At 42.0% G+C, this 25,625-nt stretch overlaps 4 protein-coding genes and 1 long non-coding RNA gene across 13 annotated transcripts in view; 2 read left to right on the forward strand and 3 right to left on the reverse strand.

Moving 5' to 3' along the window:
* Nucleotides 1-779: 779 nt before the first annotated feature.
* LOC131125823 (uncharacterized) lies at nucleotides 780-14,642 on the forward strand. Of its 3 annotated transcripts, none has more exons than XR_009129071.1 (4): nucleotides 780-1,258; nucleotides 1,343-1,376; nucleotides 12,135-12,237; nucleotides 12,618-14,642. It is a non-coding gene; the product is annotated as an uncharacterized LOC131125823 (long non-coding RNA). The 3 variants fall into 3 exon arrangements; XR_009129073.1 differs by having other exon boundaries at nucleotides 12,135-12,232; XR_009129072.1 differs by lacking the exon at nucleotides 12,135-12,237.
* gbx1 (gastrulation brain homeobox 1) lies at nucleotides 6,320-8,183 on the reverse strand. The gene is made up of 2 exons (XM_058067716.1): nucleotides 7,569-8,183; nucleotides 6,320-7,232 (listed from the first exon to the last, which is right to left on the reverse strand). Exons 1-2 carry the CDS (start codon nucleotides 8,017-8,019, stop codon nucleotides 6,715-6,717), a joined length of 969 nt encoding a protein of 322 aa, XP_057923699.1. The 5' UTR covers nucleotides 8,020-8,183; the 3' UTR covers nucleotides 6,320-6,714.
* On the reverse strand, nucleotides 9,449-18,920 carry asb10 (ankyrin repeat and SOCS box containing 10). Of its 7 annotated transcripts, none has more exons than XM_058067711.1 (7): nucleotides 18,765-18,920; nucleotides 18,120-18,204; nucleotides 12,603-12,936; nucleotides 11,482-11,749; nucleotides 10,914-11,418; nucleotides 10,240-10,353; nucleotides 9,449-10,077 (listed from the first exon to the last, which is right to left on the reverse strand). In XM_058067711.1, exons 2-7 carry the CDS (start codon nucleotides 18,129-18,131, stop codon nucleotides 9,892-9,894), a joined length of 1,419 nt encoding a protein of 472 aa, XP_057923694.1. In that variant the 5' UTR covers nucleotides 18,132-18,204; nucleotides 18,765-18,920; the 3' UTR covers nucleotides 9,449-9,891. The 7 variants fall into 7 exon arrangements, with proteins under 7 accessions (XP_057923694.1, XP_057923692.1, XP_057923695.1 ...); XM_058067709.1 differs by having other exon boundaries at nucleotides 12,603-12,941; XM_058067712.1 differs by adding an exon at nucleotides 16,302-16,382 and having other exon boundaries at nucleotides 18,120-18,920.
* A 143-nt stretch (nucleotides 18,921-19,063) lies between these two features.
* On the reverse strand, nucleotides 19,064-19,656 carry zgc:92591 (uncharacterized protein LOC436997 homolog). The gene is made up of 2 exons (XM_058067717.1): nucleotides 19,460-19,656; nucleotides 19,064-19,391 (listed from the first exon to the last, which is right to left on the reverse strand). The coding sequence occupies exons 1-2, from the start codon at nucleotides 19,571-19,573 to the stop codon at nucleotides 19,155-19,157; spliced, it is 351 nt and encodes a 116-aa protein (XP_057923700.1). The 5' UTR covers nucleotides 19,574-19,656; the 3' UTR covers nucleotides 19,064-19,154.
* Nucleotides 19,657-23,039: 3,383 nt separating this feature from the next.
* Nucleotides 23,040-25,625, forward strand: part of asic1c (acid-sensing (proton-gated) ion channel 1c) — a 67,860-nt gene continuing 65,274 nt past the window's right edge. Inside the window, exon 1 of the mRNA XM_058067730.1 lies at nucleotides 23,040-24,950. Within this exon, the coding sequence (XP_057923713.1) occupies nucleotides 24,396-24,950 (555 nt within the window). The 5' untranslated portion in view covers nucleotides 23,040-24,395. The remainder of the gene's footprint in view (nucleotides 24,951-25,625) is intronic.

Raw genomic sequence — 25,625 nt, forward strand, 5'->3', positions numbered from 1 at the left:
TTAATTAATGTTATGTTTGCTGTTCTGTTTACTAGGAAGCATGTGTAATTCTGGATTCCACTGGAGTGCTAGGACTTCTGGGTAATGTAGTACACATCTACATTAACCAACACAATTAACATCACTGAAAGAGTAGTAGCACTGTGATTTGGAACCCGTTTAACTTGTAGCTGAAATTGACTGCAGATGTGATTAAAATTGTTTAACTGTAACTCCAGTGGCGGTTGTGGATTAAATGACTCCCTGGACAGACCCATGCAGTGGTGCCACCCAGCCCCCCCACTTTTTCTTAAATTGGCTCTCGTTTCCATGCACTGTTGACAAAAATGAATGACTTAATTGTCATTGCCTACCATCACAACAGACAATCAAAGCTAAACCCAAAAAACTTATTTTGACCTCACAATCCATTCCTTTTTATTTAACATTTTATTTGTGAAAATAAATTTGTCTACGACATAGTGAAAATAATTACATTAAGAATGTAAGACATTTTATTTTGAGCAATTACTGTTGAAAAATGAAAAAAAAATGGGGACCCAGCCCACACACAAATCAATTAGCAAAAGTAACACAAAAAATCTAATACTGCAAATTGCTAAAAATTGTGTAAAATATATACATACACAACCATATATCACGTGTACAACACCAATAAACTTATATATTGCTATTAAATGACATTTTAAAAAAATACAATCGCTCCCGGAAGTGACATTCCGGAAGTACGCTGATGAGGAAGTCTTATTACGTGCACGTGACGTGACATGTTTGACTTTACTACCGCGAACATGTCAATGGCAAGTATGAATGTTTATCCTCTTGTAGGAACCAGAAATGTATGCTATGAATGAATATTAGACGGGTTGGAACACCGAGTGTGTCCCCTCGGTGTGCTTGTATGTATGAACCGGCGGAGAGATATAGGCGTGTATGTGCTGTCGTGTGCGCGTGCTTGTCATCCACAGTCGATGACGGAGCCAGGAAATTCTCCGTTCAAATCTATATTTGGCACAAAAAAAAACACGAATTAGAATGATTATTTTCAAGCCTAAACTTTTTATTCAGAATATCCAGAAGTGAAATTCTGAAAAAAAAACGTTTTTTATACAGCAGCTAATGTGAAACTACTAGAAACTGAATCAACAGCACCTCTGCTGGTCAGAGACATGTACTGCACTCCATTTTGCCAAGATTAATGAACAATTCCACACAGTATCATATTCATCCATCTTGTTGACCTCCGTCAGGTTACCGGGTAAGTTTTATTCCTTCTCATCAACATTCTCATTCTCATTTCCATCTATGATTGTCTCCCGTCTTCCTCCTGCATGTCCATCAGGACAGACCAGTGTGCTGTTATCAGGAGCAGTCAGGTAAGTGAAGCCCCCAGTAATATCATATCAACTTCCTGCTTTCCCGGGATCTCCAACAGGGGCTGAGAAGGGGATTAATGATAAAGAGGCAGCTTAGTGTCACTGGAGGCTAAAGTGAAAGGTCTCGGTGTGTCGAGCCCCCACTAATCCACTTCTTATTTGCAGCTAATCTCGTCTCGCCATATCTTCATCCCCTTCCTCCCTCTTGTCGGCCGCCATTGTTTGTGCTTCATCACCTGCTTTGCTCTCTTCCTCCCTCCACACTGTCTTTTTACGTGTGTGCGTGGGGGGGTAGAAAAGAGCTGAGTCATGCTCCAAGGCCCCAGTATTAGTGAATTACTGCTTATTTTGCATCATATAGTAACGCCTGTTTTTAAATGTCATACTTCCTTACACTTGTTGACATCCTGGTTGAATTAATAAGCATCATATTTACGTCCACCATGTGCAGCGCAAAACGCCAGAAAGTTGTGTTATGTTTTTCGTTTGTCAATAACGTAAAGTTTTGAATGGATTTGGATGATATTTTCAGGAATTGTTGGAAATGGGATATGGAGAAACTGATTCAATTTTGGGGGTGATCCAAAATTCATACTTTCCCATTAAGACTATTACCTACTGCTACTTCCACATTTCTCAACCGATTTACCTCGTTTCAACATCAACTCATTTAATAAAGTCAGGACATTCATGCTATTAGCTTAAAAAATGCCAAATTGTCTTTGATCTACAGAGTTACTACTACTGTACTACTCTACTGTACCTCACATTTCTCAACCACTTCAGACTTCCAACATCAAAGCATTCAACTAATTAATTACATTCATGCCATTTTCCACATACCCAAAATTCCCACTTTTCTTGACATCCCATTTTTTGGAATGCAAAATACCTTTGATGTAAGATTTAGCATTCCTGGTACATTATCATGATAGGTGTTATGCTAATGTTAGCACATTGGCATTGCTAACACTAGCATACTAACATTTTTAGATGTTTTCAGACAGAAACACTTATCACTAAGTGTTAGCACTATAATGCTAGGTGTTAGCATGCTAATATCAGCATGTTAACATTAGCATAGTAGCATTTTAAGCCATTTTCATAGGTAGACTTAAAGACTAGCACTATCATGCAAGGTGTTGCCATGCTACAAAAATGTAAAACTTACTCTATGTACACAAAAGGCCTACTGCACTCAAATATTGTTGAGCAATCTGGGTTAGTGAGCATGCCTATTACGATACACTCGCCTTTACGCACTCAGTGACCAGCCTAAGGCACGCTTGTGCTGTGAAATCCACATCTTGATCTTGATGCCACACCTGTATATACACTTTTTAGGGGTTCAGCTCATAAAAGATGGTAGCAAAAACAAATGTTTATCTTTTTGTATTTATTAAAAAAGAGAAAACAAATGAAACCTCAAGCACAAAACATAACTAAAGGTGCCTTGAATAATCATTAGTGTCAATAAAATAAACATTAAATATAACTGAAAAGATTTTTCTTGCTCAAAAAGCATTTGTATTTAACATTTTGGTCATAATATTTTATGATATTATAAAGCAACCAATTTACGCAGTTCATGTAAGCGTTGAGAATGAGACCCATGAGAAAGGAGAAAAATGTACTTTTCATTCCGCCTCTTAAGAAGTCCGCCAATCTGCTCATGTCCTTGGAGACACGGCTCACCTGGTAGCCTGGCAAACGTAGATTTTGTTCTGGGAAGTTTCAGTTTCATTTCTCTCATGCACTTGTTTTGGGGGTTGTGTGTGTTTATTGGCATTTACAGCATTGTTGATTTTGAGCTTGGTGTTTTGGTATTTGATCATAATGTTTGGAGCGATGCTACACATTTGCCCCCCATCAGAGACTGTACTTTTTAAACTTGACGTGACTAATTATCAGCCAACAAAGTGTTGTCGTTGAAGCCATGTTGCAAAATGTTTGTGTTTCATTAAAGGAGTACTAAACAATGAGGGGGGGTCTCTGTGCTGCCCACCTCCTCTCAGACAAACCCACTCCTTCATTGCGGAGGTGTCTCCAAGGCTGATGGATGTCTCATTTTATTCCCCTTTTTCTAAACATCCAGCATCATAACATAAATGTTGTATTAAAGAGGCAGTGAGCGGAGGTTTGCCTAATGAGCTGTCTCATTTGCATATGCTACATTACATAGACATTTGCTTCCTGTTACATCCTTTTAACCTCTTTAACTAGTAATTATGTTCTCCCTGCATCCCCCCCGGACCTCCTACACCTCAACATCCATTCATCAATAGCAGCTCCATCAGCATGTGATCACACCCCCCCGCCCCCAAATCCGTGTCTCCATTCGCCACATTTCCTCCTCTCTCTCCTGGACATTAACGTTGGCATCACCCGGCCGCATTCCCTTTCCCTTTCCTTGTGTTTTCCCCGTTAGCTTTTGCCAGTGTTTCTCTGTTAATTTGCCTGAGAATGCATTAGCTGTAATGAAGGCTGAGGGCCGAGGGAATCCTCCAGGGTTCCATTAATCATCCCCCCCCCCACAACCCCCCAGACAGGCAACCTTGATTACAAGTGGCAAGAAATTCATTAGAGCCGAGCCTCTGACAACTCTTATCTCCGCCACTGGATCTGACTCATTAGGCAGCCAAATTAAAGCTATGATGGCCCTGATGAAACCCAGCGCTTGTTTATCTTGGGAGATTTGATGCATCTGCCCATACATCAGTGGAGTGTGGACGCCACGCACCCACCAGTCAGGCCTCCACGTCGCTCGCCAGGTGGTTTTATTTTTACACGAAAGCAAGAAGAATTTATGATGTTTCCATTGGTTACTCAATTGACACAACAGTGTCCACTCAAGACTTCACTGGAGGAAGTTAATGAATGTATCTATCCTTTCCGCATAATAGATGCTTTATAACAGGCTTTCTTTTCACACAGAAATTATGCAAAATTGCTGTAACAGAAGATCCGGGATATATTTGCCTGTATCACGTATATTCCTACAACTGTGTGTGCTTTCACACAGCAGTGAAGTAATTAGATGAAGCTGCATCAGGACTGACGTAAAGGTACTTGTCACACAGACAGTGACCATTGGTTTCAGCACAACAGGGAGGGAGAAGTCAGTCTGGGGTGTTAAACTTCGTGGAATAGTTTTAGACACAGGTGGTTTACCACCTCGGTTAGGACACTACCTTCAGGTGGAAAATTGCCAGGTCAACAACAAAATTGGGGGGAAAAAAGACGGCTTCTACAGCCAGTGTGAATGAAGCATTTTATACAGGACAGCAACATAGAAAACACTGACGGTTGAACATTTCTGTCGGTGTCATTTATACAGGACAGCAGCCCAAAAAAATGCCGGTCTCGCATGTTAAACTTCACAACCCAGTCCTTCCATTGCTGAATACCCTTGCTTACAAGGGTATTGCATCAGTTGGTTTAAAATTGCCGGGTCGACGATGTCTCCTCATTCTGTGTCCAACACAGACAAATACAGGCTTTTACAGTAAGTGTGAAATGCGCTTTGTTAGGTCAGCTTTGTTCACCCCCATTTTGTATCTGTGTCATATACACGGTTAAAAATGGTCTCGTTATATAACCTCAGAAAAAAAGGCACAACATTTCCGGATTGACGTCGTCCCCACATTTTTATGCAGACACTGTTCAAGAACAGCGACACACGTAAAGAGGCTTTTGATACATCCTCCAAATGGCAAGAAAAGTCTTGCTTTTTGTCCCTACACTTCGGCAACATTTTAAAGAAGGTCTAAAAAGGCCAGTTTTACAGTCAATGTGAAATGGGAAAATGAGGTTAATGACTCTCCTTGTCACCACCTCCTCTCCAAAATAGCACAGTGTCGTGGAATTAAGCATCTATTAATCAGCTCCTGGGACAATAATAAAAAGTTGTAGCGCTCCTTTCCAAGGGCCATCAATTGAATGGGCATGTCAGTGTCAGTGTGGAGCTGGAAAGTCAAGATCATCACAGGTCAAAGGGAATGCGATGCATTAGACATTCAAATGTGAGTATAACCAAATTCTGTATAAATATTGATATACTGGGCAGCTGCTCGCCTGCATGAAATATTCAACTAATAAATATTTGAGGGATCTTCAACAGGTGCTGCAGTAACACGAGCAGAGCTGGAGGTTTGAGTATTTGGAGGGGAAGGAAATGATGAAGTGAAATTATTCCAGTGTGAGCTTATTCTGGAGAACATTCACAGGAAAATGAAATTGGCATAAAACACCAAAGGCCCTCTGCTTGCTTCCCTTTCCTCTCACTGGATGTGGTTACATATATTTGATATGTACGCTTTTGATATGCTGTAGTTAGAGTACTTCTTTTTTTTTTTTTTTGGGTTTGCCGGAACTCTTCCAGACTTTTTTTGTTTTTTTTACGCGTACTTATTGGCATTATTCTTTTGGAGCCATCTAACCATGCCATCTAACCTGTTTTCTTTTTCACAGATCCCCATTATAAAAAATGTCAATTAAATGTAAAAAGTATATGTCACTATTTGAGTCATTTCAAACCAAAACAATAATTCAAGCTATCACTTAATGATTATTTAGCATATTTATTTTCTCCCCTACCCTCACCGTTGTGACTGATGTTGATTCATTTAAAGGTGATCAGTCAATCACTAAAAATCAATCACTACAAATCAATTAATCAACCTACATTTCCGATTTACAGGGTAAAACAAATGTAACATGAACAGTACATATATTTTTTATACAAGCTTAACAATAAATACATTTTGTATTCTATTTATTGAACATCTAAAAACTATTTATCCTATTTGTGTTGTTTTTATGTAAAATATTAAATGTTTTTAGGACACTACGGCCTCCCATTAAAAAATAACCCCTTAACACACAACATTAAATGTCCAAAACCAACATTTAATATATAAAGCAATTTATTAGGTCAATATAGTTTACACTTGTCCCTTGTTTGCTCATCGACGTTCTTTCAAACAAAACTTTCTTACATGCAAACCAATTGTACAAAACACCAAACCAAAATAAAAATAATAATTAAAAAAGTCTCCACTAAATGAGAAAAGGACATGCAACCAACACAAGGTTTTGGCCTGACATATAAATACTAAAAAAACTCTTCTCATAGTGCCCATTTGTACTTCTTTCCTGTTAATTATTTACATATTCACAAATTAATAAATAAAAGTGACAGCATATATCCAAATAATGCTCAGTCTTGTTCGTGGAGTCACTGCAGGATGCTCCTCCAGTTTGTGCCTCATGCTGGAGTCGCTTTAATAATTAAGTGTTTAATTTTAGTTTTTAATTTTCTATCCTTTTTAAGAACGCTTCACGGCCTGGTTCCTTGTTCTATTTGCTGGTGCTGGCTTCTCACGGCGAACCTGTTGACGTGTACAGGGATGGGCACCACGATTTTGGGGTTCCTGACAGGCTCCCCGGAGCGGTTGTTGACGTTGCCGGCCTTGATCCGTTTCCACTTGGCCCTGCGGTTCTGGAACCAGATCTTCACCTGGACCTCGCTCAGTTTGAGCGCATGGGCAATCTGCGAGCGTTCGGTGAGGGAAAGGTACTTTTTGCAGTGGAACTCCTTCTCCAGTTCCAACAGCTGCTCGCTGGTGAAAGCGGTTCGTCTCCTCCGGCTCTTCCCAGCCGAGGAGCCACCGGCCGGCAGCACGTCGTGGGGTCCGACTTTCAACTTGCCTTTCTGGGATAGGGCCCCGCAGGTGTTGCCGTCTGAGAAGCTCTCGTTCTCGCTGTCCACGGAGCTGTCCTCCCGGTCGCTGCACACGGTCTCTGCGGACTTCAGGTCCAGTTTCTCGTCGTCTGAACTGTACAGTTTGGTCTCGCCTAAAAAGGAAATCTTTTGTTAAAAGCCGTAGAAATGTGCACTTTTTCAAATAATTGCACTTTTTGTGTCACTGGGAATTATTCGTATTCCTTGTACTAAAGGCCTCTCTCTTAATGTGTTCATGCTTTGTTTTTTTAAACTTTTGATTATCTACTTACAGAAAATATGCTATTGTGTCGTCCATTAGGTCCAACCAAATATTTAATTTTAATATTTATTAAGTGCACCCCCACTTTTACGCACAAGTGCTGTACGCTTTTACGGACAGCTTTAAGTCACTTTTTAAACAATCAAAGCAATTACGTAATTAAGTTGTTGTTTTTTTTTTTTTTTACCTGATATCGTCTGAAAACTTTCCGAGAAGTTGAGCAACTCAGAGCCTTTATCCCGGCTGTGGAGCTCCTCCGAATGCGGGCTCTCCTGCCTCCTCCCTCCGGGCTCGGCGGCGCTCAGACGCGGGCCCGGCAGCTCTTGAGGCGGGTAAAAAGTGTCCGGCGGATCCGAGAAGCTGGGCATGGTGGTGGTAAGAGCCACCATGGAGGGCACGCCTTGTCCCAAACTGGCGCAGAAGGTGTTAGTCAGACGGCCCGCGAAGGAAGCCAGAGGCGCCAGTGGAGGTATCCCGGAGGATAGAGGCGTGTGCGTTAACGCCTGTGGAATGACCAGGGGTCTGTAGGGCATGAACATGGGGTAGCCGGTGTAGAGCAGGTGTCCCGGTCTGGGCTGGGGGGTCCCTATGAGGGAATCGATGGAAAACGCAGTCCCTTGCCCTCCTGGTCTCTGCATCTTTGCATGCAAACTCCCCTATTTTTCTTCTCCAAAAAAAGCTCAAACTTTTCGGTGCAGTAGAATCCTGAGCCGCATCCCCGGAAGTGGAACACTTGGTAAGATTTGGAGACCTGCAGTCCGCTTGTGCCCCTCACACCGTTTCACCCCCTTTGTCCCCCTCTTATTTGTCCCACACTGACACATAAACACACGTTGCTTGGTTCTATACCTCCTGGCAACTCCTCCCTCTCTGATGTGAGCGCGCAAAGAGCGAGATGAGGACAGAGGGAGGGAGGGAGAGCGCGCATTGGTTATCATGTGCAATACAAGAGGCATGAAAGGGGGTGTCGGGGTCCCTGGGGGCTCATCCATCTTCCTCAAATTACGCTTCATTTCCTTATTCAGCCTCTGACTTTTTGGCTGTCCTGAGAGGCGGTCGTTTCCCAGTAGGACCCCCCTTCCCCTCCCCCCCCGCACCACAGACAGACTGCTCCAGTCCTTCCCCTTCTATCACCATCGACCACACCAAGCCAATCAGCTATTATTAATTTTGATTGATGATTAGCAATTACTCTGGATTCAAAACCACGCCGCCTTTTTGGATCTGTTTACCCCCCCTTGCATTGGCATCATGAGTCTGGAGGGGAGGAAAGGCAGATGTCCCCCACTCCTCCCTCCCTCGCTCGCTCTCAGGCTTATTCTCCGGGGCCCCAAAACAATGTGTTTGGCCCCGGATAAAGAAGTGCTGCAACAATTGTCCCCTGGAGAGAGATACTTTGGGAAAATTAGATTCAGATAAAAGGCGTGTATGCCAGGTCAACTGCAGCGTGGGTTTGTAACATGTTCTATAGCCAAAGTCAAATTAGGGGGGTGAAGATTTCAAGTGACTTCATTTGAATCTGTACGCTCAACTTTAACCTAATTTTATCTGTTAAATGAACCAAAAGAAGACTTTTTTTTTTACATCTACTCCTGTGTTGTGTTCTTTCATCTTTTTAATGACAGATCATTTTATCATGGGAGCTGATGATTAGCCCTATTGAGTCCGGGGTGGCCAAGCTCTCCTCCAGCCTCTCCCTGATTGCGCTGAGGACATCAACATAATATCTCAACCCACCCTGATTAGCAGTGAAGGGCCAAGGCCAGCCTAATGCTGAGCATCACATCATGTGACTTCAGCAGCACTTCGCCACTGAGGACATGCTGAGATTCACTCATTTTGTCTGGAACTGCTTTCTTTTTTGTGGTGCTACAGAATAGACATTGGTTTTTATAGTGCCAAAAGGTAAATGATTTGTGTATTATTATTATTATTATTGCTATATATATATAATCATATAATAATAAGAACCCTGTAAATTTTACCAAAATTGCAAACAATTTCACTTACAAAAAGCACATTTTAAAAGAAAATTAAAAAAATATATACATTTACAGATTACTTGTTTTAATTACTGAGAGCTAGAGCTGTAAATATGAGCTGTTTTCAGAAAAATACAATTTTGCACAAAAACAATGAAATGAAACGGAAAACAAGTGCATTCAACTGTCTAAAATGATGTATTTTTCCTTAAAATAACAAAAAGATACTATACAAAAAATGACAATCATATAGGGCCTGGAATTATTAGGCAACCTCTATGTAGGACGCATGTTCACATTCATTCTACAGAATTATTAATTAGAAAATGATTACTGACTTACCGATTTCCCAACAAGTGCATTTGTTCCAACATACAGTACACACCTGATAAGGCAGTCAATACTTCATCACATCTAGTCTGTAACTCCCTCTAGTGGTGAAAAAACAAACTGCGCTAAAAGCTGCATGTGACGTTATTATTGGTTTTCTAGCAGCAGGTATCTTTTTCCTCAGTGCTTAAAAGTGCTTTAGTGGATATAACCTCTGTAGTCCAGAAGCAAGTAGTTTTTGAGGAAGGTGGGCATGTAGAGTTGTGGAACCACCTTGTCCAGCCGACCTTCTAGGAAGGCCCTGAGTCTGTAGCGAGCCAAGTGCTGCAGGGAGCGAGGAGTCAGTTGAAGGGAGAATACAGACTCGTAGAACTCCTTGTGCTCCTGGTTGGAGGAGTAAAGGTATAAATCAGTCCCCTTTGGTTTGATGCAATTTTAGTCCAGTTACTGTTCAAATACGCATCCCTTGGCGTGTGGCATTTGAGATGAAAATAGCCCTGTTCTAAGTACAATATATAGTATAAAGCAATGGTTTATGATACTTGCCTTAAACACCTCAGGGGATACAGCCTCAACCCAGGTGTCGTTGACTTTGAGGTGACTGTAGGCGTTGAGCAGAACTTCAATGGTGCGTGGCGACTCAGAGCAGTGCTTCAAAACCTGACAAAGTAACAAAAAACAACACAAAAAAGAAAATCAACAGGATTCATACTTTCACTATTATCTAGACTTCATGAGTGAGCTCGGATGCAAAGGAAATAAAGTAATTAAACACTTGTGAAATGAACAGATTGGGGCTCCCTCCAGGGGTTTAACTGGAAATTATGCAATTAGTGCTAATTAATCTCCTATTAACACTTGCCTAATTAGGAAGCAGGCATTTTGTCTGGTGCAGTGGGTGCACTCATAGTTGCAAGTCTGCTTCCTGCAGCGAGAGCAAGGTGTCATGTTGTGTCATGAAATTAGAAGCATTGGGAAGTTGTGAGGTCTTGGAAATATCAAATGAACTATCTAACTCGAGGTGTTGAAAGTACAGCGCTGGATAATTACGCAAAATGAGACATCTTGATGGCTAATTGCCAATTGCATGATCACTGACAATCAAGGGACACTGAATCAGTTTGGATCCGATATTTGGGGACATTTCACGGTAAAATTTCACAGAAATGTATATCATAATGAACTAAAATGAACCATGCAGTCTCTAAAAGTTTTCCTACCATGGGAAGTGCTCCAGGCCACACCCGGATGGAGCCGTGGTTGAGCAGGGCACGGACAATCCGCTCAGGGCTATGAGTTATCTTGTAGCACACCACCTTCAGGATGTTATGCATGGGAGCTTCACCGCCATAATCCATGTTGTTAACGCAGGCCCCGTTGGCCAAGAGCAGATCCACCAAGTCTGCATTGACGTTCTTACACGCCATATGCAGAGGGGTGTGTTTGTCTTGGTCCGTGGTGTGGAGGTCAGCTCCTGCCTTCAGCAGCAGCTGACACACCTTGAAGTAACGGTGGAGATCCTGCAGCTCCTGTGGCTGGGAGCAGGCGGCGTTCAGGGGTGTGAGACCTTCATCATTCTGTTTGTCCACAGCAGCTCCATAGCGTAGGTAAAGCTCTACGTGATTCGGTAGGCCGTTCCTGGCTGCCACATGTAAAGGTGTGTCGTCTTCATCTACAGTGCGTCCATTGATGGCTCCACCATACTGAAGGAGATGCTTGGCACATCTGTAGGTGGAGAGCTGATCAGAGCTATACATTTGCTGTACTTCTGTGTCTTTTGTTACTTACTCAAAAGATTCAGGTGTTGTGCACAAGTGTAATGGCATGCGGCCATCCTCTGAGACGGCATTAGCATTGGCACCATGGACCAGCAGCAGTTTGGTACACTCAGACTCGCAGTTGGCACAGGACTCGTGCAAGGCGGTTATGCCACCAGGTGCCAGGTCGACACTGGCGCCACGTTGCAGCAGGAATTTCAGGCAGTCCGCAAAGCCTCGTCCGGCTGTGATGTGAAGCGGCGTAGTCAGTTCCTGCTCGTAGGTCAGGGACCAAAGTCCTGCAGAGAGGAGGAATGACAGGCAACGTCTAGAAAGCAAAGAAGTGCTTTAAAAAAAAAAAAAAAAAACTCTACTCAAGCTTCTGTAGTTATATCTGAAGTTCTTCCACTCGTCTACGTTGCTGGTGTCATAAATAGCATCAATCAGGTAGACGTATTCGTCATCATCCGCAATACTGATCAGGGTCAGCTCGTCGCCCACAAGCAGAGAGTTCCAAAACTGCAGGATGCAACCAGTGGCCTTGGCTGTGGCGATCACGTCGTTGCGGAACATCTTGGGCTTGTGCCACTTCACCTTTGGTGCTGTATACGCCATACTGGACTAACTGGTTAGCTTTTTTAATGATTTCGGAGGGTGGCTTGTGCGCTTATGTTGTTTGCGCAGACGAGGCTATTTCAGGAGGAGGACATGTGATATGACCCTGTGAACCTTGCCAGTGCAGATCCCCGCCAATAATGGGTGTAGCCCATACGCAGCAACCAGTTAAGTGAGTCAACTGCATTAAAGTGACAATTGAATACAGACTGAATGCAGAATTAAAACACATATGGTTTAATTTGTTTCATATTTAGCATTTGAAGTCTCTTTAAATGAGTTAATAAGAAACTGGAGGAAGAAATGTGTGCAGTGGATCAGCAACCAGAGCACAGAGCAAACACCTTTTAATTTTATGGCAGACATGTGACCACTTTTAAAGATATTACCTCGTGATCTGTTTCTAAAAATATTGCATTACTGTGTTGTAGAGTCAGTACTTATTGAATTCAGGTCTCTTGAAAGCACCATCCTCATAAATGAGGAAATGCCACAAAATCCTAAATGAAGTCCTAATGATGACAAGATGTCTCTTACCCTCCCCCCGGGCAGCCCATCGCATCTCCCCGCCCTGCGGCTCAATGATGAGGTTGGCCGTGGATCCTCGAGGAAAGAGGCGCCGCATGGCCTCCAGGTTTCCCGTATACACAGCATTTTGGATAACCACGTCTTGGCACACGGCCGGCTTCAGGAACATGCTGGACCTCAGTGGCACTCTCTCGCTGGCTTCCTTCTTCAGCCTATAGCTAAGAAGGTGATGGGAGGCCAAACGCTGCTTGTACCTGTGTCTTTCCAGGATGTCCGCATCCGCTTCAAGGGAGTGTAAAGCCATGGATGTGAAGACGAAGCTGCCTTTTGACATGCTGGACAGCTTGCCTCGCCGAAGGAAAAACAGAAGAAGTCAAATGGAATGGAAAAGAAAGCTCTTGTTTCCACACTCTCTGAACACTGTCAACAGTGTGGCTACCAGCTGCTCAGCGTTGCTTGTTGTGATATTTGGTATGAAGCCCTCCCTGCACCCTGACAAGTAACGCTATTTTTGTCTCACGTGTTGTCATTCTGCAGGCTCGGGGACGGCTATAAAGCCCTACTGTCTGGCTGCAGGCCTGACCCCCCAAAAATGTATGTGAACAGTCGGTTACCGTCCCTCCGTAAATATTAAATAAACCAGAGTAATTGATACACCCATAAAAATATCTTTTTTGGCACTTTAAGCAAGCCAGCTCCTCCTTCCCCTGAAACCCTCTTGCTAGCTTGACCTTGATGTTCTCCGCCAGTTTTTGATCATTCATTTTCTACCGCTTATCCTCACGAGGGTCGCGCAGGTGCTGGAGCCTATCCCAGCTGTCTTCGGGCGAGAGGCGGGGTACACCCTGGACTGGTCGCCAGCCAATCACAGGGCACATATAGACAAACAACCATTCACACTCACATTCATACCTATGGACAATTTGGAGTTGACAATTAACCTAGCATGTTTTTGGAATGTGGGAGGAAACCGGAGTACCCAGAGAAAACCCACGCATGCACGGGGAGAACATGTAAACTCCACACAGAGATGGCTGAGGGTGGAATTGAACTTGGGTCTTCTAGCTGTGAGGCCTGCGTGCTAATCAACTTGTCTGCCGTGCAGGCCAGTTTTGGATCAATCTCTGGAAAATAAGTGACTGTTTTAATTAATAGATAAGAGTCAATGCCAGTACCTTGCCCGTGTCTCTTCAATTGCCATTATTCACTCATAATGAAGTTAACAAGCTAAATGCTGAGAATCACAATACAGGTTTACATCCTCAGTATGCATCACACCCTTACAGTGCCAAGGGCCCCCACATGAGACTTCTTTAAGGAGACAACTTCTTACATTATCTGGTGGAGCTCTGGTAGCGCTATGTCTGTGAATACTGTATTTCCTTCTAAGTAGCAGTAGCAGGGCTCCAAGAGAAACTTGGTGTCTTCCAATGTCATGTAGACATATACTAGACATTTGTTGCTTTTCCACGGACATCGTCTGATACTGACTTGTGGCTGAGGGACCGGTGCATCCTTAAATGACAATGAAAGATAATCGATAGAACAGATAGAATTGAATCACGGTCTGGCCTTTAGCCTGGTTTTCAGGCTCGCACTGCAACTGTACTGTATCTGTGTATCTGTTGTGACACCACCTCTATCTCCGTCTGAAGAGGCCAGCAGTGGTACACTGCTATCCGGGATAGCTGTCGGAGAAGGCTTTTCTCCATCCACATCGCTTGCCTGTTGTAAATCCAGGAACGACTTCCGAGCATATGAACTTGTGCTCACCTCACTTTAGGTTTTGAGGCTGGGATTCACAAATTTGCCGCGACAGCAAATATGTGGGGATCCAATGAACACTGTTAAATGTTATCCGCTCACGATAACTGGCTAGCTACCAACTGGCTTGAATTGATTGTGTTCAATTAAATGAATATATAAGATGAATGAAATGTTGTCATCGTGAGGAGAAGGGACATACGTGAGCGGAAGTATTTACCAGGCAGACCGCTCAGTCGTGGCACAAAATCATTATAAACACTGAACAATCCCCTCCTGACCTAAACAGCTTGAATTGGTGATAAACGCAAGCGAAAGTTGGCTGAATCTGCTCTTATAGAGCGTGAATGGAAGCTAACAGTGTTAGCTTGTGTGGTTATGTATGCGTGACTCGGGCTGCATGAGTATATTTTCACCATATTGCATTTTTTGGCTTTAATGTAAGGAACGTTTTACAGTGCCTGGTGACGTCGTGGAAGTTCTAAGTGGAACAATATGAGAAGAATGTTTATTTTTGGACCTATAGCTCTATAGTCTTATTCTCCACTTCCGTTACCGTCCTTCTAAACAAGAGACGTTTTCCCTATGTATGCATAAACAAAACAAGAGTGTCATAAAAAATATATTCCATAAGAAGTTGGAATTGCATGGTTGACTACATCTTCCTTAATCACAAACATAGGCATTACAGTTTGTTGAAGATTTAGTAGCAATGTAGACAATTTGAGACAAGTGTATTTCATTATATGGCTTTGTAACTTTTTTTAAGACTCTAGTGAATTCAAATTTTATATTGTTTTATATCGTCATATCGTGATATCTCCTAAAAATATTGTGATATGTGCTAAGGTCCATATCGCCCAACCCTATTCTAGAACAATATATAATTAGTCTTAATTTAAAAAAATGTTAAAACAAGTGGACCAGCTGTACGTGATTCAAATGAGAAAGACAACTGCTTCTTTTTAACACCCCTTCTGTGTACACTATGTTCGTAAAATATCGCTCAACAATTCCGTATTTTTCTTCTCTTTCACAAGCCTTAATGGTTTTTATGTATCCGCGCGGCTCCCTGCATCGGAGCATTAGGCTGAGTGACTAGCCACCGCTGTGCGTGTCTGCCCCACGTGAAGTGTTCTAGATGAGGAGGGACAGCACATAATTAAGCCTTTTAAAGCCTACTCGCCAGCCCCCCCCCTGACTAATATCGCTTTTGAATGATGCACCAGCATTTTCTCAGCAGTGTGGCGATATTCTAGCGGAGTGGCTGAGTGGAACAAATGTATAAATTCCAAACTGAATTCCGGAAAAAGTAGATTTAATGACTAATTTATAAAAGGTTTTCTTAATTTATCTACATTTGTTTGGTGGTCAACACAAAGAAATACTGTATATCTCAGGTGAGCTTTACACCAACGCCTGGGTGCAGCATATTTATCCCTTAGGGTTTTGAAACAAAGGTCATTATGTTGCAGTTGGGTAATGGATACCACATTATACTGAAGGCGAGTATGAGTTCCAAGTTTGAGAACACACATTACCCGGGAATAGGAATATTGTTTTCCGTGGCTGGAGTACATCCTTTTGAATGATATACATAATGAGTTTATAATATGCATCTGGGCTACCTCCTCTCTACTTTGATGTCTTGCAAATGGCCCGGGTGTCATCAGCAAAACATGTAGGCACTTTCCCGCCTCATTGGCTCCCAAATGTATTTTAAATATCATTCCTTGTAACGCAATTATTTAAAACGCTGAACTAAACACTTACTAATGGGGGGAAAATAAAAGACGGCGACTTCGATAAATTCATTTCTCAAATGGTTGGACTTGGTGTTTCTTGTTTTTTTGTAAAGAAGCAGCAGCTATGATGACAACAAAAACATCAATAACACGCCCCCTGTGGACATGTTAAATGTTTGCTTTTCTTACGTTACCTCACCATCGCTTTTTAGAGCTTTTCTCCTTTCTGGTTAGCTGCCTTCCTCTCCCTGGGTGGTAAGAAATAGGCTGGACATTAGCCCTGATGAAAGAGAGCCACTTCATTTATGCAATCATAGGCAATTACTTCTCTCTGATTATGTGCCTCTTAATGCTGTTTAGAGTACTGTGGCACAGCTTTAACTATAGCCCTCCTGCCACATTGTACAGTCATTTAAATATACTGTGATGTGACATGATGGAACGTAATTGGGGCAATAGCGAGTGCTAATGGCTTTGGAGTTTAATCTGTTGTTAGTTTAAAGTGAAATTACAAAGTATCGGTTTTGAGCTCATACATAGTATGTATAAAAGTGAAGTTTTAGCTCGGCCTTAAGATAGCCTGCCAACCTAGTCAATTGAACATATCACATTGCAAAACTGCCCTGTGATTGGCTGGCGACCAGTCCAGGGTGTACCCTGCCTCTCGCCCAAAGACAGCTGGGATAGGCTCCAGCACCCCCGTGACCCTCGTGAGGAAAAAGCGGTAGAAAATGAATGAATGAACATTGCAAAACTATAACTGGAGCAGACTGCTAATGTTGCATTTAATATTTTATTTTTACTTTGAATATTACAATCATGGATAATTTCTTTTTACTCTTCTACGGCTATTAAAAATGTTAATTAAAAAATACAGTTGACACATTAGCTCACAAAAACGGTTAACATTTAAACAGACAAGCTATTTCTTTCTATTAGTCAATCAATGTAGGTTTTTATGGATGTATTCAATACATCAGGTATAAAAGTGGTAAAAATGACTGAAATATACCCCATGTCTGTTTAGGATGCCTAGAATGTTGCAGGAGAACCCAAATGAATTTATTGAGCATTAAATCAACCCGTTGCTCCGAACTACTCTGCGGTAGCGTGATTACATTTCTATATTATTTGAGCACAATGCAATGCATCGGGTCCTCGCGGCTTCCAATTGTCTCTCGATGCAACTGATCAACATGCAAATAGCCCTCTGCTTCATCGTGACAATAGAGAGCGTCATATTTCAGCCTAATAGTCTTGAATAACTTTAACCATCTATCACAACCTCATTTCAATTGTGGCTGCGGTTAATACGTGCTTCCCTGCCAAGTGGAACATTTTCTAATGATGTGCTCCCGACGCAAAAACAAGGCAAGGCAGCCCAGGCTGTGCATCAGTCACTAATGCAGCCATCCATAATATGTTCCATAGCAGCATGACTAAAGGAGACAGCCAGCGTATGACTACCGCTAGGCGTGGGTGCAATGTCGGTGTGAAAACTTAAATGTCTGTGATAATCAAAGTTACTGGCATCAAATATTGCAATCAACATCACGGCAGCATCTGTATATGGCACATTATTATTCATAATACTTTGTTCAAATGGAACCCCACTGATAAACATAGCATAGATGCAATATGTAAGCCCCCATCTTAATTAAAAAGACCTTTATCCATTCCTGCATTGTATGCAGATTGGATTCCAGAAACTGCCAGTGCTATTTTTCTGTAATCAAGTGATTTTTTTTTTAAACACTTGATTAGAAGGCACGACAAGCTTTGTTGCAGTTTTCATTCTATAGGTTTGCAAATGCAAAACCAATCAAAAGTTTGGACTCAGGTTTCTCTGTTGAATGAGACTGAGGAAGGTGGGCTCCAGAAACGAAGAAAACCAAAATATATATTTCCAACACAGCAGTTGAGAGTAAAGGGGTATAAATGTAAATAAAAACACGTATTGGAATTAGTGCAATCATGTTGGTAACACACGCATGAATCTACGGAGGACTCCACGCACCTCCACCTGCATCACTGTCCCTGCCGGCCTTTGATGACTCAACGGCCGACATCTTAGGTGTCCTCAGCCCTTCTCCAGCCAGGTTCTCATGAACGTCAGAGCAGGATAATGCAAACAGTGCAGTAAAAAAACAATAGACAATGTGTTCATGGAGACTGAATTGGTGTAGGAGCGCAAATAGACATATTCAAAGTATTATTTTCATTATGTCTCATGTCTGACCATGCTCACTCACACAAGTGGAGCAAATACTTTCAACGGCATGCCCTACATTATTTGCCGGAAGTGGCGCAGTGCCTCTAGGTCACATGGCTGAAACCCAGCAACACTGTACAAATAAACACGCTAACTTCCGGTCACCATCATAATCATTAAATTACGTACTTGCTAGAGTCTAACGAGCGTTCTTTCAGAGCGGAGGTTTTCTCTGGATATTAGTATAATTAAAAAGCAACTTACATTAATATGAAGACCGTAAATCTAAAAGTGTAGGCATATTACAGGCTCGACATTAGCTAGCTAGCTTGATAAACACAGTTTATACACGGTAGCCTAAAATTATTAGGTTAGATTATTAGATTAGAAAATATTAAGTTTGTTTCGAGGCGTTAATTCAAAGATGACGTGATTAAAATGCAGCATTACCTCATAGCTTCTGGCTGTAATTCCCTTCAAACGTTAGCCACCTGTTTGACCACGCCCCCTTTCCCCAAGGCTTGCCACAAATAGACTCCTATAAAGTGGGTTGAGCATGGTAAAGTTGCATATTATATGTACGCTCATGTATAATGATTCCCATTTAATTTAGAACATATTTACGCCTAAATTGATTTGATAGTTATTTGAGTATCGTATGAACAGTATCCCTTCCAAATGTGGAAGTCTTGTCAATATGTTTGCAAACGCAGCAGTACAATGGTGCCCCCTAGTGATGGAGCCAAAGATTACACGTGTAAAGGGACTTTATTAGAAGCCAACACGGCTGCAGGTGTACAACCAAACCAAGTTAACGGGTGCGTTTCCAGTCCCAAGTCCTCACTTGGAGCTGGTGTACTTTGTGACCGCTTTGGTGCCCTCCGACACGGCGTGCTTGGCCAGCTCGCCGGGTAGCAGCAGACGGACGGCGGTCTGCACCTCCCGGCTGGTGATGGTGGAGCGCTTGTTGTACTGAGCCAAGCGGGACGCTTCAGTGGCGATCCTCTCGAACAAGTCGTTGACGAAGGAGTTCATTATGCTCATGGCCCGGCTGGAGATGCCCGTGTCCGGATGAACCTACAAAAACAAAGTAAACTTTTCTTCCTTTCACTAAAAACAACAACAAAACATTGTTTGTATGTTACCTGTTTCAAAACTTTATAGATGTACATGGCGTATGTCTCTTTTCGCTTCACCTTTTTCTTCGCCCTTTTCTCACCGGAACTCTTCCCCTTCTTCTTCGAAATGTCATTAGACATGTTTAAATGTTATTTTCTTTACTGGCACGTTTGCACCTTGTTTTCGGAACAATTAGCCCATTCTAGTCAATGACAGGGCTGTTTATAAGGCGGAGCCCATTAGTGGCTAACAAAGATCACCTGTGTCAACCAGAATATAGTCCAACTTTCGAAGTACGCGTGATGACGTGGTTTGCATCCTTTCTTTTTTTTACTTTAATTGTTACAAAAATCAAAAGATTAAGTGTTTGTACACATTTGGCATTTGTACTTAGTAGTTTCATCCACTTGGTGGCAGACCTGTACTTTTTTCCCCCCTCGGTTTGTATTCAATTGTGGCAATATGACTGCTCCCTTGAGGTGGTTACCAGAATTACATTTAATTTGTACTTTTGGCCATGTTGACTTTTATTTCCAACATGCTTAACAAAATTACAATACGGAACATTTTATGAGTTTGCATGAGCACCTAAAACATGTGAAGAAGTCAAATTTATATACAATGTGTTCCATGTTTAAACTGTCCCCACATTAATTGCTAAATAATTGCACAGGCAAAGTTTTTTAAATTACATTTTGGTGTACAACATGCAATGTATTGTAACATACGGCGTTATTTTAAGTATTTTCAAAACTTGGATTATTTGCTGGAAATTGTCCAATACAGTCGCCCCTCGCCACTTCATGGTTCGAATTTTGCGGCTTCACTCTGTTATTGTTCATGTCATAGGTTGAACATGGCTTATTACATACACATGCTGTCTAATTTTACAATTTCAAGCATTAAAATGGAAAAATGAACTACAATATGTACAGTATATAGGACATTCAGAAGACGCCTTCAGAGATGCTGTGAATAATATGCAGTGTTCTACATTAGTCACTAGTGGCAGTAATGTTATTGTAATCTTTGAATGTTCAAAAGCCAGACTTGATGATCTGAGCAACAGGCTTTTATTGCAGGTGTGAATTATCTCACAACTAACGATGCTCTGATTTTTCGGCCACCGATCAATATTGGTCATGCGATCTCCATATGCTATATGCAGTGATCAGTTATTAATTAATTTTTGAAAAAAGAACGTGATACATTGGGAGACAACTGTATTCAGTATTGTCTGTCTTCAGCGTAGCTTTCCCTCTGACATTTCTCTCAAGTAGTTACTGTTCTGCTTTTGTAAATTTTCTGTGTCATATGTCTTCATTTATTTGGTCAAGGACATATTAATTCCATATGCAATGAAACGTCGACTGGGCAAGACTGCCGTGGTCAAAGTCAGGGCATCTTATGCGTATATTCTCTTCTTGCCTACAGCAGGCAGACTGTATGAAATAGCCTTTACCTGAGATGGTATTTATGCAAAGAGATGCAGGAGCTGCCACTCACATTCAATTGCAATGATGGCTTTGCACTTTTTTTACCCCCAGAAATGGAGGTAGTGGCCCTGATTTTCCTTAATCCCATATACTTTGATGTACAATATTCCTTGAGAAGTCAGAAATGTCTAATCTTTGGGGAGAAGTGCAATGTATGTTATATTTATCAGCACTGAAATTACGGTGAAGATACAGCTGTATATCCTCTCTGCATCGAGTTATTTTGTCAAAAGCGGGGGAAAATTAAGGCTGCAAAAAATAAAACCAAGAAAATGATATCAGTGTTTTAACAACTTTCCAACATTTGTATTAGCCAGGTCACGTATACGGAACATTCTGACGTGTGTGAAAGGTACTGATGTCCACAGTGACCCAAGGAATGCCACCAATGACATTCACATCTTTTTTCTTCCCATTGTTTTCAGGTTGCTGCTGGGACTGTCTTGTTAAAATAGCTGCAAATAACACCTTATAAGGGTTGTTCAGGAAATGACATATTAGACCTCAAATTCCCCCCCAGAACTTCAATCCCTTTATTGGCGACATGCTGACAAACACAAACCATGTGCCATGATCCAACTCAGTGGGCAGTGTGACGGTCGGCATTCAACCTTGCAACAGCGCCAGGGTAGGAAGCGCTATTGTGTATTTATTCACTTTTTACATACACTGGAACTCTGCACTTGTTCAACATACAAGATGCCATACAGTAATCCTTTGTTTATTGTGGTTAATTGGTTTCATACCACACTGTAGTAAATTAATTTCTGTGAAGTAGTATTTTTAAATTGAATCTTTTTGTAGTTGGAGCATAGAAACCTGTTTACAACCTACTAAAGACAATTTTTAACATTTTTAGAGCCATCCAGATATGAAATAACACATCTATAGCCACGTTTACACTCATATTACCCAATATACATGTAGTTGACATAATAACAGGAAATAAGACACGTTAGACATAATTAAAACATATTGTAGACTCACACATTAGCATTGGGAGAGTTTTTTGTACAGTACTTCCTGCGATGGCTATTGTCTATAATGCAGTGTGGTTCCTAAACATTTTTTGCAGTGCCCCACTTTTGGAGGTACAATTATTAATCATTGAGTTTGTTGGGTATTGTGGAAACAGAGCGCTGACCATTTTTGTCATAATACTAATTATATTAGTGAATTTACTCTCATCTCAAACTTTGGGTCTTACTGATGATTTTTCTCATTTGCAGTATGCATTTATCTATTTCCATTTTCAAGCTAAAACCTTTTGAAATAGTAATATCGAAACTGAATTGCTGACACCTAGTGACCAGTGTAGAATACTACATAACACCCTTTTGAATCATCCTCTTTTCTTTTTTTTTTTTTTACGAAGCTGTCTTCTGAAGTGTTGGGCATATTCCTGGGCAAAGCTCATGTAGCTAGGGGTGGGTCAGAGGCGGTATTATGTCCATGATGGATAATGTTTTTCCTTCAAGACATCATTAAACTTCAAAAACGACTAGTTGAGCAGCTCTTCATCTTGAAAGATGATTTGGGTATGATTTGTTTTCATGATTGATGCTCATAAACATGCTGTAGGGACACATGTATATGTTAGAACATTATTTAAAAAATAATCCATTTATTTTCTATGTCGCTTATCCTCACTAGGCGCGCTGGAGCCTATCCCAGTTGTCTTTGTGCAAGAGGTGGGGTACACCCTTGACGGGTCATATTTAAAAATGTATTTTAGCATAATAGGTGGCCCGTTTAACATTTAACACAAGTCTTGTGTTGTTGCCTCAAATATTCGCCCTGCTCTTTGATATTCACCGTGTTAAGCTGTGCATTCCTCCATCTCCTTGAAAACCAATTACCACTGCAAAGTCCACCACGTTCGTCCTGCAATCTGCAACAGCAGGCACACTGGCTAGTGTGAAATTGGAATGAAAGTTTAGTCATGTTTTCACAGGATAATGTGATATAATAGTACTACCATATGCATTCAGCATGATGTTATATTTTAGGATTTGCTTTTCATGCTAAATGATTTTTGCAGGTAAACTGGCATATGTAGCGGTTGCTATGGTCTGTGCACTCGGTTACCAGGACAGAATATTGATTTACTCCCCTTAGGACTGTGGTCATATCCTTGACAGTTCACCTATTGTTATGTTGATTCTTCATGCCCGGGGTTGCCAATGAATTTAATGCGTGGTTCTGGGAGGGATGAAAACATTTCGCAGAATGTCATGGTGAACTTTTAACCCGAATGAAATTGCCCAGTCGTGTTCCTGTTTGAGCCTGAAATGTGCTGTTCATTGACACAAAGCCAGCCGTAATAAGTGTTGAGTGGCTCTTGGGATTAGGCCAAGGCTTCCAACTGCTTCAACATGGGACTATGTTACCACCAGGAGTATTACGCTCAAGGAATTTAAATACAAGATAAGAAACCTGTGGCACAAACATGTTGCTGGCATGCTATGGAGAACAACCACACAGCAAAGGTGGTGTCCGGATTGAGAGACTTGGTGTGTGAGCACTGACACACAAGCAAAGCAGCCATTCAGCAGTGGGATGGATCCTGACTACTAAAGAGGAGGAGGGAGTGAGAGAGAGCAAGAAAAGGGGGGAGTGTCGGTGGGAGAGCAAGGGAAGCGAAAAAAAAAAACACAGCGAAAAGGCTCCACACTGCTGAATATAAATTTATATGTTCGCAAGGAGTAAAGCTGGAGGTCTCTGGAGCGATACCGGCCAGGGGTGGTCATAAAGCATCAAGAGGTGGTCTTCCCTCTTAACTAAGGATTTGTGCAAAAAAAAGGAAGTATCGATCCCGTGTGGATGCTGTGAGCACCGGTTGTCAAGCACAGGGGCGGGCTGGTCGGAGGTCTGTGACCCTTTTCATCACCGGACACAAGAAGAAGAAGCAGAAGAAACGAGAAGCAGGCATCGAGGGACCAGTGAGCCCTTTCTCTGCTTATTACCTCCCATTCATAAAACCATTGCATTCCATCATCACAGTGATGTAGAGGCATTCCCCATTGCAGGAGGAAGGGTCCCGCTGACTGCTGAGGCTTAGCGCCCCCTTTGCATTGCAGTCCTCCCCCTCATTTTCTTTACATTTCCATCTGTTCCTTCCTTCTGCCTTTTTACGCCACAAAAGACGCCGTAGTCATTGACCAGAAGTGGGTGTTTCTGGAACTGTCATTGTGTTTGGTTCCGCTACAAAAGGCAGCTTAACAGAGAGTGGGACACAGTTGTGGAGATAATAAAAAAAAAAGCAGGGGAACAGCTGACAATCATCGGAAGGTGAATTGTGATGGGAAGAAAAGTGTTGCACACACCTCATGTAGCCATTACTTGAGTCCGTTGGTGTTGTCACTGTAACCGACGCTGCTGCTTGGGTTGTGCTGCCGCTGTTGCTAAGCAAAGCCTCTTAGCTCAAGTTCGTCGGGGAAACAGTGTTGAGCATCACTCTACAGCCATGAAAGAAAGCTCAGAGGAAAGCATCGCAAGTGCCAGGCCGTCCAACCTGCAGGCTTTCGCTACGATATCCACCCTACATGGAATGAGTCACATATTTGCCTACGGGCACATGACATTCCGACGTTTCCTATGGACTCTCTCCTTTCTCGGCTCACTGTGCTTATTGCTGCTGGTTTGCATGGACCGAGTGTCCTACTACCTGGAGTACCCTCATGTCACCAAGCTGGATGAGGTGGCGGCAACGAACCTCACCTTTCCCGCCATCACCTTCTGTAACCTCAACGAGTTCCGCTTTTCTAAAATCACCAAGAACGACCTATATCACGTGGGGGAGCTGCTCGCCCTGCTCAATAATAACTACCAGATAGCCAACCCACACCTGGCGGAACCTGAGGTGCTTGCCGCTCTCAAGGAGAAGGCCAACTTCCAGAACTTCAAGCCCAAACTGTTCAACATGACTGACTTTTATAACCGCACGGGTCATGACATCGGGGAGATGCTACTGCAGTGCACCTTTCGAGGCGAGGATTGCTACTCTGTGAACTTCACCACGGTAAGTGTCACTTTACAACATAGGTTCAAGTATGAACTGGTGGTTTTCGACTTCGTTATCACATATTCTGTTATAGGCCACAACTGAACAGCGTTCAACATAACATGCAATATTCTATTCAAACAGAATAATTGAGTAGACATACGTATAAGGGCACCAAAAATCCATCAGGCTTATACATACACAAACACAATGCAATGTTTAACAAAGGAATATGATTCCAAGCGGCATTATAAGCTGGCAATATTAACAAGGCTTCCAATTTGGTTTTATTGAACTCTTTGTAAAGTTAAGCACTTTCAAGGTTTTAAAAGCATTTCTCCACCAATGTTGTTAATTGGTCAGACGTGGGCTTACTTATCGCGTCTTCTGTGCCACCTATAGGCTGGGAACGATGCTTGTTGTCATTAGCACGGTTTTGCAGTATAATTATTATTTCTTTGTTTTGCATATTTTTTTTCTGTATTTGAGTCATTGTAATTAACGCAGTAGTTTGAATAGAAGTACAAGCCTTGGTTAAGGTTAAGGAAAACCTAAAGTTTATATTGTATAGCTTGACTGGAAAAAAACGTTCCACATCAGTTGAACTGGTGTCAGTGATTTTACTTATTGTACTTCCACTGAAGTGTGAACCATCATCTGGCTTTGAATTTGAGCTGAACCTATAGTGTCCAT

Source organism: Doryrhamphus excisus, chromosome 3 (assembly GCF_030265055.1).
Source record: "Doryrhamphus excisus isolate RoL2022-K1 chromosome 3, RoL_Dexc_1.0, whole genome shotgun sequence".
In the NCBI taxonomy this organism is placed as follows: domain Eukaryota; kingdom Metazoa; phylum Chordata; class Actinopteri; order Syngnathiformes; family Syngnathidae; genus Doryrhamphus; species Doryrhamphus excisus.

What these genes read in the sequence shown, in the direction of transcription:
- zgc:92591 (XM_058067717.1), bottom strand. Translation starts at nt 19,573, where the DNA reads ATGTCTAATGACATTTCGAAGAAGAAGGGGAAGAGTTCCGGTGAGAAA. An exon ending in TCTATAAAGTTTTGAAACAG is followed by an intron (nt 19,392 to 19,459) that starts GTAACATACAAA and finishes TTGTTTTTGTAG; the next exon opens with GTTCATCCGGACACGGGCAT.
- gbx1 (XM_058067716.1), bottom strand. Translation starts at nt 8,019, where the DNA reads ATGCAGAGACCAGGAGGGCAAGGGACTGCGTTTTCCATCGATTCCCTC. An exon ending in AAGTTTTCAGACGATATCAG is followed by an intron (nt 7,233 to 7,568) that starts GTAAAAAAAAAA and finishes TTTCCTTTTTAG; the next exon opens with GCGAGACCAAACTGTACAGT.
- asb10 (XM_058067709.1), bottom strand. Translation starts at nt 18,171, where the DNA reads ATGTCGGCCGTTGAGTCATCAAAGGCCGGCAGGGACAGTGATGCAGGT. An exon ending in GGACAGTGATGCAGGTGGAG is followed by an intron (nt 12,942 to 18,119) that starts GTGCGTGGAGTC and finishes TCCTTCGGCGAG; the next exon opens with GCAAGCTGTCCAGCATGTCA. An exon ending in GGCCTGGAGCACTTCCCATG is followed by an intron (nt 10,354 to 10,913) that starts GTAGGAAAACTT and finishes TTACTTTGTCAG; the next exon opens with GTTTTGAAGCACTGCTCTGA.